Source organism: Nerophis lumbriciformis, linkage group LG09 (assembly GCF_033978685.3).
Source record: "Nerophis lumbriciformis linkage group LG09, RoL_Nlum_v2.1, whole genome shotgun sequence".
Lineage (NCBI taxonomy): Eukaryota > Metazoa > Chordata > Actinopteri > Syngnathiformes > Syngnathidae > Nerophis > Nerophis lumbriciformis.
Window position 1 is genome coordinate 25362501 of NC_084556.2, and position 16002 is coordinate 25378502.

General features: G+C 40.4%; 1 protein-coding gene across 8 annotated transcripts in view; it reads left to right on the forward strand.

Annotated features, from left to right (window-relative positions):
- The window catches only part of LOC133607458 (unconventional myosin-XVIIIa-like), a 187099-nt gene that overhangs the window by 75640 nt on the left and 95457 nt on the right, over positions 1 to 16002 (forward strand). For all 8 annotated transcript variants that reach the window (XM_061962093.1, XM_061962091.1, XM_061962088.1 and 5 more), the window contains one exon: positions 11754 to 11840. In XM_061962093.1, the coding sequence (XP_061818077.1) occupies positions 11754 to 11840 (87 nt within the window). The remainder of the gene's footprint in view (positions 1 to 11753; positions 11841 to 16002) is intronic.

Below are 16002 nucleotides of genomic sequence, written 5' to 3' on the forward strand. Positions count from 1 at the left end.
CATGTTGTATAGGAATCCTAAGCCAGAGATGACTCATTTGAGTACGGTAACAGGACTGGAAGTTGGGATGTATATTGTTCACATTTTAACCGAAACTAGTACCAAATGAGTACTTAAAAAAACAATGCCAGTTCTTAAACGGTGCCTAAACTGGTACCTAAACAATGGAAAACATGCACATTTTTGTAAAAGAAACAACCTACTAAAACGTTTTTATTCTTATGAAATTTTGGGTTGAACAGATTATTAATTGACATAAAAAATAAAAAATTAAACCTCAGTAATACTTTCAAAAATGAGTAATACAATCAACAACAAATTGTCATAATTATCAAGCAATACACAACATAGAGAACGTGCTAAAAGTGACTCTTTTAATTAGGGCTGCAATTAACGATTAATTTGATCGATTAATCTGTCGATTATTACTTCGATTAATCGATTAATAATCGGATAAAAGAGACAAACTACATTTCTATCCTTTCCACTATTTTATTGAAAAAAACAGCATACTGGCACCATACTTATTTTGAGTATTGTTTCTCAGCTGTTTTTACATGTTGCAGTTTATAAATAAAGGTTAATAAAAAAAATATATATATATTAAAAAAATAAAATAAAACAATTTTTTGCCTCTGCGCATGTGCATAGCATAGATCCAACGAATCGATGACTAAATTAATTGCCAACTATTTTTATAATTGATTTAATCGATTAGTTCTTGCAGCCCTACTTGTAATATTGATGGTTCATGAATGCAGCCTCACTCACTGTAACTGTCATTAGTGCATAATGTGGAAGAGCTTAGCGCTGCCTTTCCTAGCGGTGTTATGAGGGCTGCTGTTGGCGTGTTAAGGTCGGTAATGACTTTAAAAAGAGCAAACATGAAATATAGCAACATGGAGTTTTTTGATAATAGCATGTTGAGTCAACAATAAGCACATACAATGATTCAACAACAAAAAAAGGTTTGAATATGAACAAATAATATAAAAAAAAAAAATTTCTGTGACAGGACTTTGCTGAATAAATGATTTAGCACACATGCTTATTAACGAATTGGCGGGCCACGTTAAATGATTTGGCGGGCCAGATGTGGCCTCCGCGCTTTGGATTATGACACGTGTGTTGGAGTAACAGGACTGAGTCAATACACAGAAACTGGTTCAAGTGCAATTTTAGACTTAATTGTTGTAGTTTCCCATAGAACATAAACTTTAAGTACAGTTGAGATAAAGAGTACCACGAAAAAAAACAAAAACCCCAACATTTCTGAAGGATTCAAATGATTAGATTTCATGGCAACGTTTACATTTAAAAAGCAGGGACAGGCAGCAAACGCTATTTTTCCAATGTTCAAGGTAGTTTAAATTAATATTTTCAATAGTTTTTTTTTTATTAAACATGCAATCAGATCAATGTGCAGGACACTTATTTGCTACTGTTATTTTACTATGCATATGTACCTGTACATTTTTCCTTTCCTGGGAGTGCGAATGGCACCTATTCGGTGGAGTGGTCCAGCAATGCTGTTTGACTCCAGTCCTGTAGGTGGCAGCAGTACACTTTACAAAGTGAACATCAGCTGCCATACGGAGTACATTTTTTTCCCCACAGCTCCATCTGCTAGATCTAGTGGGTCACTACCCCACATGGCCCCTAATCAGCATAGAAAGCATACAATGCATGTGCTGGTACATTCATCAGCACCAACACCAGATATAATTATTTTAAACAGTGATGTCATCAAACAATCATTCACATCAATGGACAGTTTAAATGCATCCAGGTAACAATAATGTTTTTGAACTGTGGGACGAAACGGGAGAACCGGGAATAAACCCATGCAAGCAAACGTAGCACTCCAGAAGTCAGAGTTGAGGTTCAAACCTTGAACCACCTGGCTGTGTGCCAGATGCGCTAACCACATGATCTAATGTGCTGCCCCATCTCTCGACATTCACATTGCTATTTTTTGTTCATAAGTAGCTTAGCGAGAGGTGTTTCTAAAACAACTATGTAAAAGGTTGATATAATGTTGTTATTTTCCAACTTAGAAATAGCTTCTTTTAAAACACAACATACTGAACTACAAATCATTACTGGGGTGAGCACATAGAAGCTGAGATTTTCCTTCCTGAGTGACAAATAACTGGAACAAAATGAAACACTGTGTGTAGTAGCACAATTCTCTTTTGTGAATGTATATCAGACTATTAGAAGCCGTGAACGTGTCACAGAGAACTGGGTCAAACTCCTTTTTAAACCTTCTTCCGTATCAATAATTGCAGTGACAGGCAGGTTTAGCTACAATGGACTTTGTACTTAAAGAATTAAAAGCTGCCGTGCAACACAGCTGCTTGAATTCTCTTTATATTTCCCCGGCATATTGCTTTGCCGCGGTACAGAAGGAAAATCATTTAGGCTACATCTCACACACAGTCAAGTTGAACACTGGCATCTGTCATGCTCGCACGATTAGCCCCGCAAACATTTTTCACGTATTTCCAGTGCAGCCTGTGAGCTGCATGTTATTTTTTTGCTCTACTGAAGGTAATTCATCATTATTTGACTCCACATGAGCCTTGAAATGTTAGCATCTGCAACATGAAATGCATCCTGAGCATTTATTTCCTTAATCCAGCAATAAAGACATTTTAGAAAATGCAATACTTTGTAGCTTTACAAAATGTATACTGTGGCGTCTACACTAACTGGCAACATTATATAATTAAACCGCCAACAAAAGATAGTAAGGCTTGGTTTTGATCGACACTGTCAGAAAAGTATTAATTCAAAAATATGTTTATTATGCTAATGAAATGTGTTTCTTATATTTTGGTTCTGAATGAGAGGGGCCCCTGGACCCCAAGAAATGAATGGATGGATGAGCAGGACAAAATATTAGAAACAGCTCTCTATATAAATTGGACAATTTTCTAAACATCAATAATAAACATATCGCTGCATTAATATGGTTTACATCAAAGTTTCTTGATTTTCCAATTGAAACAAAAAATATAGTTAGGTTACAAGGTAGCTGAATTGTTGGATACCAAAGCAGATTTACAATTAATATTTTGGAGAGCTTTAGCCAGCAAGAGAGGGTCAGAGGCACTTTAATTTTGATGGTGGATGAGACTCAAAGTTCCAATCAATCAAAGTTGATTTATATAGCCCTTAATCACAAGTGACTCTTTATTCAGCCAAGCATGAGCCAATCAGGTCCTTGAAAACGTGCTTGAAGATGAGGTTGGCACATGGTTAAATGAACAGGGGTCATTAAACAGAACACGAACTCGACATACGGTGCAAACAAAAGTAACACACCACTTAGCACAACAAGAACACAATATTTTAGCCACTGTGGACAAAATGGTGCCAAAGGGCATGCGGGGAAACTGTAATCATGCCCAGCGACGCTACACAATAATGAATAAGGGTGTCGTGATGAAACTGTTTCGCTTCCGATGTGATATCCAGACACTTTTGTTAGTGGATACTTTCTAATACTGCCTTGGAGACTTTGTTTGTGTAAGTAATCCATCCATCTATCCATTTTCTACCGCTTGTCGCTCTCTGCGTTGTGTAAGTAATATGCAACTATAATTATTTGATACCTGTTTAAATGGACAAAGGTGTCGTTTTATACTGCATTATTGTTCAATTAAGGACACCTAATATGTACTACTGTCTAGTAGAGCTGTAACAGTATCAAAATCTCACGGTACATTTTTATCACGGTATTAAGCTGACGGTACGATATTATTGTGGTATATGTTAAAAAAAAAAAGGCTAAAAAATGTCATAGTGTATAAAATTAAGTTGCAAGATTTTTTAGAATAAACACTCAAACATGATGCTTAAATGATCCCATCATATTTTTACTATAATATATTTTGAAATATACTTCCAGTTAAGTGTCTTAAAACTGACAATATAAACATTCGGTGTATCAATTGTAAAACAATAATGTTAATTTTAGTGTCTTTCAACTTTTAACTTTAGAGAAACAGTGTCCTCTGTTGTGGACATCTTAATCACTTTGGAAAATGCTGATTCTCAGAAAAGTTAACTTATAATTTAACTTTTAATAATGTAAATACCTCACAAATTGATGCTTGGCCTTGCTGGCATCAAATATATTTTCCGAGTGGTGGTTTATCAAGTAGCTTCTCTTATTACTTGTGTTGCCCGCAGTGCAGTGTCACCAAACTTTTTTGTTTGTTTGTGCTGCTACCTGCCACATTTCCTACTCAAAACATGGATAACAATTCCATTTAAGTCGAGAGTTGATTCATGTTTTGAAAAAAATGTGGATTATAACATCACAACTTCTGACTGGCTTCATGTGTCTGCTTGGAAACACTCAGACGAGTGCAGTACGCAGGCCAAAGAGGTTGTGTTTTCACCAGGGTTTGTTTGGATGTCTGTTAGCAGCATAACTCAACAAGTTATGGATATATTTTCATGAAAACTTAAGTTAAAAAGTTAAAGTACCACTTATAGTCACACACACACTAGGTGTGGTGAAATTATTCTCTGCATTTGACCCATCCCCTTGTTCCACCTCCTGGGAGCTGAGGGGAGCAGTGAGCAGCAGCGGTGGCTGCGCTCAGGAATCATTTTGGTGATTTAACCCCCAATTCCAACCCTTGATGCTGAGTGCCAAGCAGGGAGGTAATGAGTTCCATTTGTATAGTCTTTGGTATGACTCGGCCGGGGTTTGTATTCACGACCTACCGATCTCCAGGATATGTGAAAAAAACAATCCTTTCTTTCTCCTTTACGACCTCCCCCACACGGACCCCGCACACTCACCCCACCCAGGGAATTATGGGAGATGTAGTTTACTTCCAGACCGGCCAATTCTGAAGTACACTGACCAAGTTTTCATTTTATACGGTCACACGTCACGGTATTATTGTAATGATTTTGATACCGAAATACAGCAGTATTTATTTATTTATAATACCCTCACACCCCTAATGTGTGCTTAGGTGTTGTGTAGCTGCTAGCTCCTAGTAGCCTACAGCATACCATGTTTACCTTTTGTGAATGACTTCACTGAAATACAAGAATGACCAAATACCAACTTTGTGTGCTTATTAGATGTTAATTGGCTGTCCAGTTTTGCACAAGTAAATGCGCTGAAGGACAGCTTGTATCGGAGGTTGTATCAAAGATTTTAGATGCAAGCTGATAACATCTTGGATTTGATTCGATCGGGAAACCCTAAAAATATAAGTTTAATAACAGAAAGCGCACATAAAATAATGAACAAGACTAATCAAAAAGATAATACAAGTTAAAAGTACAAAGGTTATTGTGACTTAACCAATGTAGGTCAGTACAGAGGTGCCTTGACCTATGAATTTAATAGGTTCTGTGACAAAAATTGTGTACGTATTTCTTAAGAACCCATGATGAATGCAATTCATGTATGGCTTAGAAAGGCATGATTGTCAGACATCAGGCAGGTGTCTCAGCCCCCAGGAACACGAAACAGAGACACTGGAAAGATGGTTTGATGAAACAGGCTGATGACAATTATGATGCAATAGTAGTCATCTGAGACTGGGGACATTTTACAAACCCCGTTTCCATATGAGTTGAGAAATTGTGTTAGATGTAAATATAAACGGAATACAATGATTTGCAAATCATTTTCAACTCATATTCAGTTGAATATGCTACAAAGACAACATAATTGATGTTCAAACTGATAAACATTTTTTTTTTGCAAATAATCATTAACTTTAGAATTTGATGCCAGCAACACATGACAAAGAAGTTGGGAAAGGTGGCAATAAATACTGATAAAGTTAAGGAATGCTCATCAAACACTTATTTGGAACATCCCACAGGTGAACAGGCAAATAGCAAATTGTTGAACCGTTTAAGAAAAACCTTTCTCAACCAGCTATTGCAAGGAATTTAGGGATTTCACCATCTACGGTCCGTTATATCATCAAAGGGTTCAGAGAATCTGGAGAATTCACTGCACGTAAGCAGCTAAGCCCATGACCTTTGATCCCTCAGGCTGTTCTGCATCAACAAGTGACATCAGTGTGTAAAGGATATCACCACATGGGCTCAGGGACACTTCAGAAACCCACTGTCAGTAACTACAGTTGGTCGCTGTAAGTGCAAGTTAAAACTCTCCTATGCAAGGCGAAAATTGTTTCTCAACAACACCCAGAAACGCCATTGGCTTCGCTGGGCCTGAGCTCATCTAAGATGGACTGATACAAAGTGAAAAAGTGTTCTGTGGTCTGACGAGTCCACATTTCAAATGGACGTCGTGTCCTCCGGACCAAAGAGGAAAAGAACCATCCGGATTGTTATAGGCGCAAAGTTGAAAAGCCAGCATCTGTGATGGTATGGGGGTGTATTAGTGCCCAAGACATGGGTAACTTACACATCTGTGAAGGCGCCATTAATGCTGAAAGGTACATACAGGTTTTGGAGCAACATATGTTGCCATCCAAGCAACGTTACCATGGACGCCCCTGCTTATTTCAGCAAGACAATGCCAAGCCACGTGTTACATCAACGTGGCTTCATAGTAAAAGAGTGCGGGTACTAGACTGGCCTGCCTGTAGTCCAGACCTGTCTCCCATTGAAAATGTGTGGCACATTATGAAGCCTGAAATACCACAACGGAGACCCCCGGACTGTTGAACAACTTAAGCTGTACATCAAGCAAGAATGGGAAAGAATTCCACCTGAGAAGCTTAAAAAATGTGTCTCCTTGTCAAGACTTGGTCCGGGGTGTGTGCTTTTCCAGGTTGCAACGGAAAGTTGGCACGGGCGAGACGGGAATGAAGGTACATTTTTTTATTGAAACACTAGAAATACAAAAAAGGATCAAACCAAAGCGCGCACAGTGGCGGAAACTATGAACAATTAAACAAAACATAAACTGCGGCTTGATAAACAAAAACTTACTTGGCATGGAACCGGCATGAAAAAAGAGCAGCAAGGATCATAAGGGTGTGCAGAAGCATATATGGGGTGCGAGGTCGTCAGAAAGACAAACTGAAAAACACTGAACTTAAATACTACAGACATGATTAACGAAAACAGGTGCGTGACTCAAGACGTGAAACAGGTGCGTGACGTGACAGGTGAAAACTAATGGGTAACTATGGTGACAAGACAAGGGAGTGAAAAGCCAGAAACTAAACAAAACATGACTTAAAACAAAACATGATGATTACACAGACATGACAGAGCCCCTCCCTTAAGGACAGATACCAGATGTCCATAAAAAAAAAATAACAAGAGTCATGGGAGGGCGGGAGGGGGACATGGCGGTGGGTCGCCAGACCACGTGTCCCCGTATCCACCGGGGCAGAGTTAGGTGGCGACGGCGAGTGGAACGCCGCTGCAGCAGGCGAGGCGGGCGCCCAGGGAATGGCCACATTCGTGGCCGACTGGGAGGTGGGCGCACTTGGCGTGGCGGGCGACCAGGTAGCGGCCATATCCGTGGCCGACGAGGAGGGAGGCGCGTTGTCATCGTGGCAGACGTGGCTTGGCGTGGTGAGTCAGGCGGCGAAGCTCGGCGTGGCGCGTCAGGCAGCGAAGCTCGACGTGGCGCGTCAGGCGGCGAAGCTCGACGTGGGTCTTGGTCTTGGCGTGGGTCTTGGTATGGCGGGTCTTGGTCTTGGCATGGCGGGTCTTGGTCTTGGCATGGCGGGTCTTGGTCTTGGCATGGCGGGTCTTGGTCTTGGTCTTGGCATGGCGGGTCTTGGTGTGGGTCTTGGTCTTGGTCTTGGCATGGCGGGTCTTGGTCTTGGCATGGCGGGTCTTGGTTTTGGTCTTGGTCTTGGCATGGCGGGTCTTGGTCTTGGCATGGCAGGTCTTGGTGTGGGTCTTGGTGTCGTGGAGCTGCGACTGGCGGCACTTGGCGTCGTTGAGCTGCAACTGGCGGCACTTGGCGTCGTTGAGCTGCGACTGGCGGCACTTGGCGTTGTTGAGCTGCGACTGGCGGCACTTGGCGTCGTTGAGCTGCGACTGGCGGCACTTGGCGTCGTTGAGCTGCGACTGGCGGCACTTGGCGTGGAGGGTCTTGGTCTTGGACTTGGCGTGGAGGGTCTTGGTCTTGGACTTGGCGTGGAGGGTCTTGGTCTTGGACTTGGCGTGGAGGGTCTTGGTCTTGGCGTGGAGCTGGTACCGGAGCTTGGCATGATGCGGCTAGGCTTGTGCGGGTACTGGAGTCTGCCGTGGAACTTGGCGTGGTGGAGCTGGTGCTAGCCTTGGTGCGGCAACAGATGCAGCGACAGGTGCTAGCCGTGGAGCTGCGACTGGTGCTAGCCGTGGAGCAGGTGGAGGTGGCCTAGCTGGGGGTTGCGGCTTGGCAGGTCGGAAGACTGGTGAGGGCGGTCGTGCTGGAGGCTGTGGCTTGACGGGTCGGAAGACTGGTGAGGGCGGTCGTGCTGGAGGCTGTGGCTTGACAGGTCGGTAGACTGGTGGTGGCGGCCGTGAGGGAGGCTGTGGCTTGACATGGTGATGCAGAGCCACCCCACCTACACAGCTCCCGACCCCAGCCCCCCCCTCAAGGGGCGGATACCAGACGCGCTCCCTGTGGTCTGGAACTCTCTGTAGGGGTGGGCGGGGGAGGGCAGAAATTTCCCCTTTATTTTGGCCACAATATTTTTCTTTATCCCCCACCTGGGGTTGTGTGGGCGGCAAAAAGAAAAAAATTGTGACGGGGGCGGGACTTGAGTCTTGGGGGGCGGGGCATGAGTCTTGGGGGGCGGGGCATGAAATTGGGATGGCTGTGACTGACTAGACCTGATTTCTAAAAACATGTTTTGATAATGTTTTATCAAAGACATGCCATTAGTGTCTTTTGTTGGAGGCGGGTGATTTAAAGAAAAAGTATTGAAAAAAAAATCCTGGGCTGTGATGTCATCCTGTGGAAGCCGGGCTGGCTGCTGCTTGCTTCAGCCCGGAGGGGGAGGGGCATGTGGGAGCGGCGTGTCCTGCAGGCTCGCGGAAGTTCTACCCGACGTCCTTCGTCGGGAGCGGCGCTTCCGGCACTGCTGCCCTGCGTCCTCCCATTCCTGGGACCAAATGGAGTTTCTGTACTCCACGGAGGAGTAGCGCCGAGTTTCCTCCTCCATCGCGCACAGGACCGCCCAAGAAGCCTCGTCAAAAATGTCCAACTCTCGTGCGGAAAAGCGAGTCTGCTGACGACCTACTGTCAAGACTTGGTCCGGGGTGTGTGCTTTTCCAGGTTGCAACGGAAAGTTGGCACGGGCGAGACGGGAATGAAGGTACATTTTTTTATTGAAACACTAGAACTACAAAAAAGGATCAAACCAAAGCGCGCACAGTGGCGGAAACTATGAACAATTAAACAAAACATAAACTGTGGCTTGATAAACAAAAACTTACTTGGCATGGAACCGGCATGAAAAAAGAGCAGCAAGGATCATAAGGGTGTGCAGAAGCATATATGGGGTGCGAGGTCGTCAGAAAGACAAACTGAAAAACACTGAACTTAAATACTACAGACATGATTAACGAAAACAGGTGCGTGACTCAAGACGTGAAACAGGTGCGTGACGTGACAGGTGAAAACTAATGGGTAACTATGGTGACAAGACAAGGGAGTGAAAAGCCAGAAACTAAACAAAACATGACTTAAAACAAAACATGATGATTACACAGACATGACACTCCTCAGTTCCCAAACGTTTACTGAGTGTTGTTAAAAGGAAAGGCCATGTAACACAGTGGTGAACATGCCCTTTCCTAACTACTTTGGCACGTGTTGCAGCCATGAAATTCTAAGTTAACTATTATTTGCAAAAAAAAAATTAAGTTTATGAGTTTGAACATCAAATATCTTGTCTTTGTAGTGCATTCAATTGAATATGGGTTGAAAAGGATTTGCAAATCATTGTATTCCGTTTATATTTACATCTAACACAATTTCCCAACTCATATGGAAACAGGGTTTGTAAAAAGGACACTCCTAGTATCGCCCAAATGGTAGATATAAGATCATATCAGAATATGATCATGAAATTAAGTTTTTAAATAACTTAATTACCAGTACCGACAGCGTGTGAGAAGTTAGGATGAAACATTTTTCTTTTTTGGCCTTCAAATATTTTGACATTCATTGCGAAAGTGACACTTAACATTCATTTTAGGAGTCACAAGTGTGGCCATGTCTCCAAGGAGAATTGGATAATTTTTTTCCCCTGATAGTCTGTTCTATTCAGCGCTGTAAAAGTAGAGAATCTATCATGGATTTTCTGAAGATCATAGGCTGTAGCCATTATAGTAACAATGCTCCTGCATCGTTTCTACGATGGAACGAAGAACCATTTTGCATAAAGTATGCATTAACTGCTTATACATTTTGATTACAAATGTATTGTTGTCAGTCTTCTCTTAATTAAACTAATTTGAGTAGAGGCAAACCAATTTTTAATAGATCAACAATAAACCCTTATAACTTGTGCCTATGGATATTCTCATTCATTCAGGTCATTGTATTTTCAGGGCATTGATTCGATCACAACTGGACTGTTCCGATTCCCCCTTACCTGCATTGTTAGCCTCTTTGTACTAGCAGTTTTCCACTATCTAAAACACACAGAAAATAATGATCTTTGTCTTGTTTCACATAAGGATTGTGAATGATTGGCAAAGTTCCAATAAAAGTTAAGTTTTTCTTTAAAGGCAGCATAAGTCCATTTCAGACAGTATTAATCAATAGGTTATTGGTTTTCATTGTTCTGTTTGAATAATTTCACTTGATCCAGCCTTTTTGAACATTCCCCACTATATGTTAAATATAATGTTCTATGATTCTTGCTAATATCATATCGGCTCTATTGTATATTGGTATGGTCAAATACTAAAGGTTCCAATACCGGTATCTTGATATAGCTATCAAGAGATGGCTAACAATGCAGGTACAAAGTTGTATCGGGACACACCTAATTTTAAAACCAATATATACAACCGTTCTTTTAGAAATAAGCTTGTTATGCAAACCAAATACGACCAAAATATTTTCTTTGCAGTACAGTAGTGTCTTGGTTTTCATACACCTCCGTTTTTATATGGTGCGATTCAAGACGAAAACTTTCACTGAAAGTTTGTCTCGTTTTTTATGCATTGTCTTAGTTTTATTAAAATAAAACACACATTGGTGACTAAATATACTGTATGTGCTACAAACGTTTGTATTTTGTAATTGAGTATTGCTGATAAATAAAACATTTAGATTGTGAGGGCCAGCACTTGGATAAAGGTGTGGTTAAAAGGGAACGCCACTTCTTTGGGTGAATTTTGTCCATCATCCACAATGCCTATGTGAGACAAGAAAACACATGTATCTCTATTTTCTGCATGTTCCAAATTGTGAAAAACTGCTATCAAGAGATGGCTAACAATGCAGGTACAATTGATATTTGAGTGGGACCCTGTAGTGGAAAAGTTGGGCCCAAAGGTCAAAAAAGTATAAGAACCCTTGCTGTATATCACAAACAGAAGCAATTTGCATGTATTGAGGGCAAAGTGAAATGCTGTAAAATAATACTGAGGTATAAAACTGAAAGACTATCACACTTGATTACTACATCAACACAATTCTTCAATACATGTTGATACTGTACGTTTGCCACATTCACCTTAGAAGTGGTCCATATTTTTGATGCAGTGATATTTGCATTAAAGAAAGATACAATTCATTTCTGATGTAATTTTTATCTGTCTTTCTCCAGGAGAACATTGAGATTGCCTTTGATGACTCTGAGGCTAACACATCTTTGTCTGTGGCAGTGGTGGATCAAGTGTCAAGCCAAACACTTGTAAGTTCAATACTGAAACATGCATAATCTTCTATAGCACTTTTTTAAGTTCATGCATTGCACCGGTTCATACTGTGTTTCTGAATGCTTGTCATAAACTCCAATGGGTCTTTGCTCACCTTTCAAGGTCTACCATCACTTTGTATTCTATTGGCACAGCCTTAATTCAGAAATAAATATCTTCTCTCTGCATCAGAAGATTTCTTTACGTAGCTTTCAAATACTGAAAGGGCTTGTTTGGCAGAGGCTTTGGAGAAAAGGTAGAAGCAGGGAGCAAAAAAATAAAGGTTTGCACGTCAACTTCAAAAGAAGAAGAATCAATGCTTGGCCTTTGCTGCCTGTGATCTGCACCATGGAAACAGATATCGCAATATTTTAGAGAGTCTTAGATCATGCTGGTATTATTCCAGTGTGTTAAATTGAGTACACAAATAATTAAGCACAAATGAAAAACGAAATACCTATTTGTCCTCTCATCCACACGCAAATGAATTTTTTTTGCCCTTTTTGGTTTGCGTCATAGTAATGTGCGGCACTACCTCATGTTTTTAAACCTTGTTAAACAGAAAATGAGCATTGAAGTTACTGTCTGACATTTCATGTAGCAGTAGACGTGCATCTGTACGCCTTATACCTTATACCCGCATGGGCGATTATGAATGTATTACTATTGTTTCTTGGGCTGTGTGTGCGCTGCCTTTTAAGGTTTTGTACACAGCATTGCACATCTAATATCTAATTATATTGCTTAAGGCTGCAACAATTAATCTATTAAATAAATCACTTAGATAGAAATACACTTCGATTTACAAACGTATATTCTGTTGGTTCCATTAATCGTTTAAGGAGGTATCAAATCCAGACTGCATCGAAAGTAATTTTAATATTGATGATGTGCTTTTAATTAAAAAAAAAAAAAAGAAAGAATAGAGGTTATGGAAATCGGAAAAATTCTGGTTTATTTCAACTATTTTCCCTAAAATACACATTGTGGCTATAAACCTTGTTTTATTTGATTACTCAGTTAATTAAACAAACTAATCGAAAGATTACACGATTACTAACATAATGGAGAGCTGTCGCCTTAATTCTGAAGAACTGATGTGTTACTGTGGCTTCAGGATTCTGATTGGACAAAATAATTGGATAAAAGCCAGTGAATGTGAAAATGAGTTTTTTTTTTCCCCTAACGTGTGGGAAATATTTGCGGACATGACCTAAGGTTGTCAGTGAGCAGTGGTGTGCGATTTCACCATATGAAAAAAAAAAGAGTAATGATTTAAAAAAAGTACCGGTATTAATATTTGTCAGTTGAACTAATTGATAAAGGTTTTTACTGAATGATTCTAATTGTTTTTAACATTCTTGTAAATGAAATACAGGACAAAAACCCAATATTAAGCTATGTGAGCTGAGCCTACCCTTTGACTACACGATCCTTCATAAACTGAGTTGAATGGCATGTGCCCGTTTCTATTTGTCAGAATGTCTCATGTAATGTTTACAGAAACAGTTATTATACACCATTACTTTCTGCAGCGTGTATTTAATGTCCTTAATGAAGATTTAAGATCAGTCTAGCTAAATCTTGAATTTTCGATCCATCTATCCATCCAATAAACTGCAGAGATATGTAATACGACAAGGTGCGAAGTACTCTGACTCAACAGGTAGGGGGGTTGTACGCCAGCTGGCCGGTGCTTGTCGTTGGTGTTTTACTACAGAGAGGCAAAGCAACTGTAAGACTTTTACAATAAGAGTTTTACAACAAATAACCGGAGACATAGATAAGCACATGGGCTCTTTTTAAAAATGAAAGTAAGACCATAAATGGTTTTCAATTTTATACAATAAAAAAGGGATTAAGAAGTTTATAAAAACAAAATGTTACCTTCCAGTAAATTACCATACATTTCAGATTATAAGCCTCTATTGTTTTTTCTATGCTTTGGACCCGGCAGCTTATAAAACGGTGCGGCTAATTGATGTATTTTTCTTTGCTAACAGCCATAATGTTTTTGTTTAACAAATAGTTATCGTTTACAAGCAATGACACTGAATAGATTTGTTATCCTTTGTGTTATGGCGCCATCTTTTGGACAAGTTTGCTTACTGCAGGTGCCGCGGGCTGAACGTTTACGGTATTTCATTTAGTGCTTTAAACCGGAAGTACAAGTGCGGCTAATGTATGAAAAAACAACATTTTTCTTCCAAAATTTTGTGGGTATGTATTGGTGCGCTCTATGGTCCAGAAAATACAATATTATTTTCTCTGTCTCTGTTATTCCCTCAAAGAGAAACCTGTAATAACATTGATTGAAGAAGAATCTAGAAAGTAAAATATAAATTGAAAAACTGGGCCTCTTTTATTACTATTTAGATTAAGATTGCAAACATTCTATGCTTTGACAAAAAAAGACATGTAAAAATATATTTTTTGGATATATTCTTTCATGTTCATATTTGATCACAATCCAATGCAAGTTGTCACCTGTCTCTTCCAGACCGATACTTTGTGTTGCAGTCAGTGTAGTGTGCACTGCTGATAAGGATGCCACTTTCTGATAGCCGCTGAAACCCAGTTTGGTTTTGCGGGTTCGTTTTCTCAGAGGCTACCAGGAAGCATTCAGGCCGGAGACACGTTTGACAGAGCAGGTTACCGGAATGTGAAGATCATTATCTCTGCAGCTCATCCACAAACAAAAAAGTGACTTAGGCAGAGTTTTGTTTTCTTCTGTGCCTGTTGCTTTGTTTATCCTGTCTGACTGTCAACTATGAAAAAAACAACAACTATGCAGGCAATTTAGAAGACATGTTGTGGAAATATTCATAGTGACACAAGGTCAACGTATTAAATTGTGGTGTAGTGCTTTTTTCACCTGTATTTAACATTGCAGAAAAGTGTATTTTTGACAATTTCGGGGGCAGGAGAAGGAGGCGTATTTACAGTGTATGTATTATGTGAAGATAGGTTGAGAGTTGTTGTCATAAAGTAAAACTATACTGCTGAAATATTTTGTTACTCTTAAAATACTACCGTAATATGGTCATCGTTTAAGCAAGACACAGAAGAATTTGTGGTTGCAGAGCGGGGTGGGGTGACGTCATCATATTTGCACGATTGGCAATGATGCTTGTGCATGTAATCTTTATGAAAAAGCCATAATGAATATGATTAAAAATACAAATTAGCACTGGCTGTAAAAAGAGGTACAATACATGCTTTTATGTTGGTCTATGACAGGGGTCTGCAACCTTTACCACTCAAAGAGCCATTTTGACCAGTTTCACAAATTAAAGAAAACAATGGGAGCCACAAAACTCTTTTGAAATTAAAAATGAAATAACACTGCATACAAAGTTTTTTTTTTTGCTTTGTGCTACGTATAAACCAGGATTTTTCAAACACGCGGCCCGAACTTTAATAAGAAAATTTAATGTTACTGCGGCCCGTGAGTTTTATATGAATGGCGCTTGACAGCGTCATACTTGCCAACCCTCACGATTTTGCCGGGAGATCCCCGAAATTCAAGTCCACTTTTCTCTCGAATGTCTGCTGATTTTCACCCAAACAACAATAACAAGGGCGTACCGTGATGGCACAGCATTTAGCGCTCTCTACAACCAGCATTGACAGTGTGCCAGTCCAGGTACATGTTGTATGCAGCTTTTGCTTGCACACAAAAGTGATAGCAAGGCATACTTGGTCCACAGCAATACAGATTACACTGACGGTGGCGTAATAAACAACTTTAACACTCTAACTAATATGCGCCACACTGTGAACCCACACCAAACAAGAATGACAAACACATTTCGGGAGAACATCCGCACTGTAACACAACATAAACACAACAGAACAAATACCCAGAATCCCATGCATCCCTAACTCTTCCGGGCTACATTATACACCCCCGCTACCACCAAACCCCGCCCACCTCAACCGACGCACAGAGGGGGGGGGGGGTTGATGTGTGGGGGCAGGGTGGTGGGGGGGTTTGGTGGTAGCGGGGGTGTATAATCTCCCGAAATGTGTTTGTCATTCTTGTTTGGTGTGGGTTCACAGTGTGGCGCATATTAGTAAGAGTGTTAAAGTTGTTTATATCGCCACCGTCAGTGTAACCTGTATCGCTGTGGACCAAGTATGCCTTGCAGTCACTTA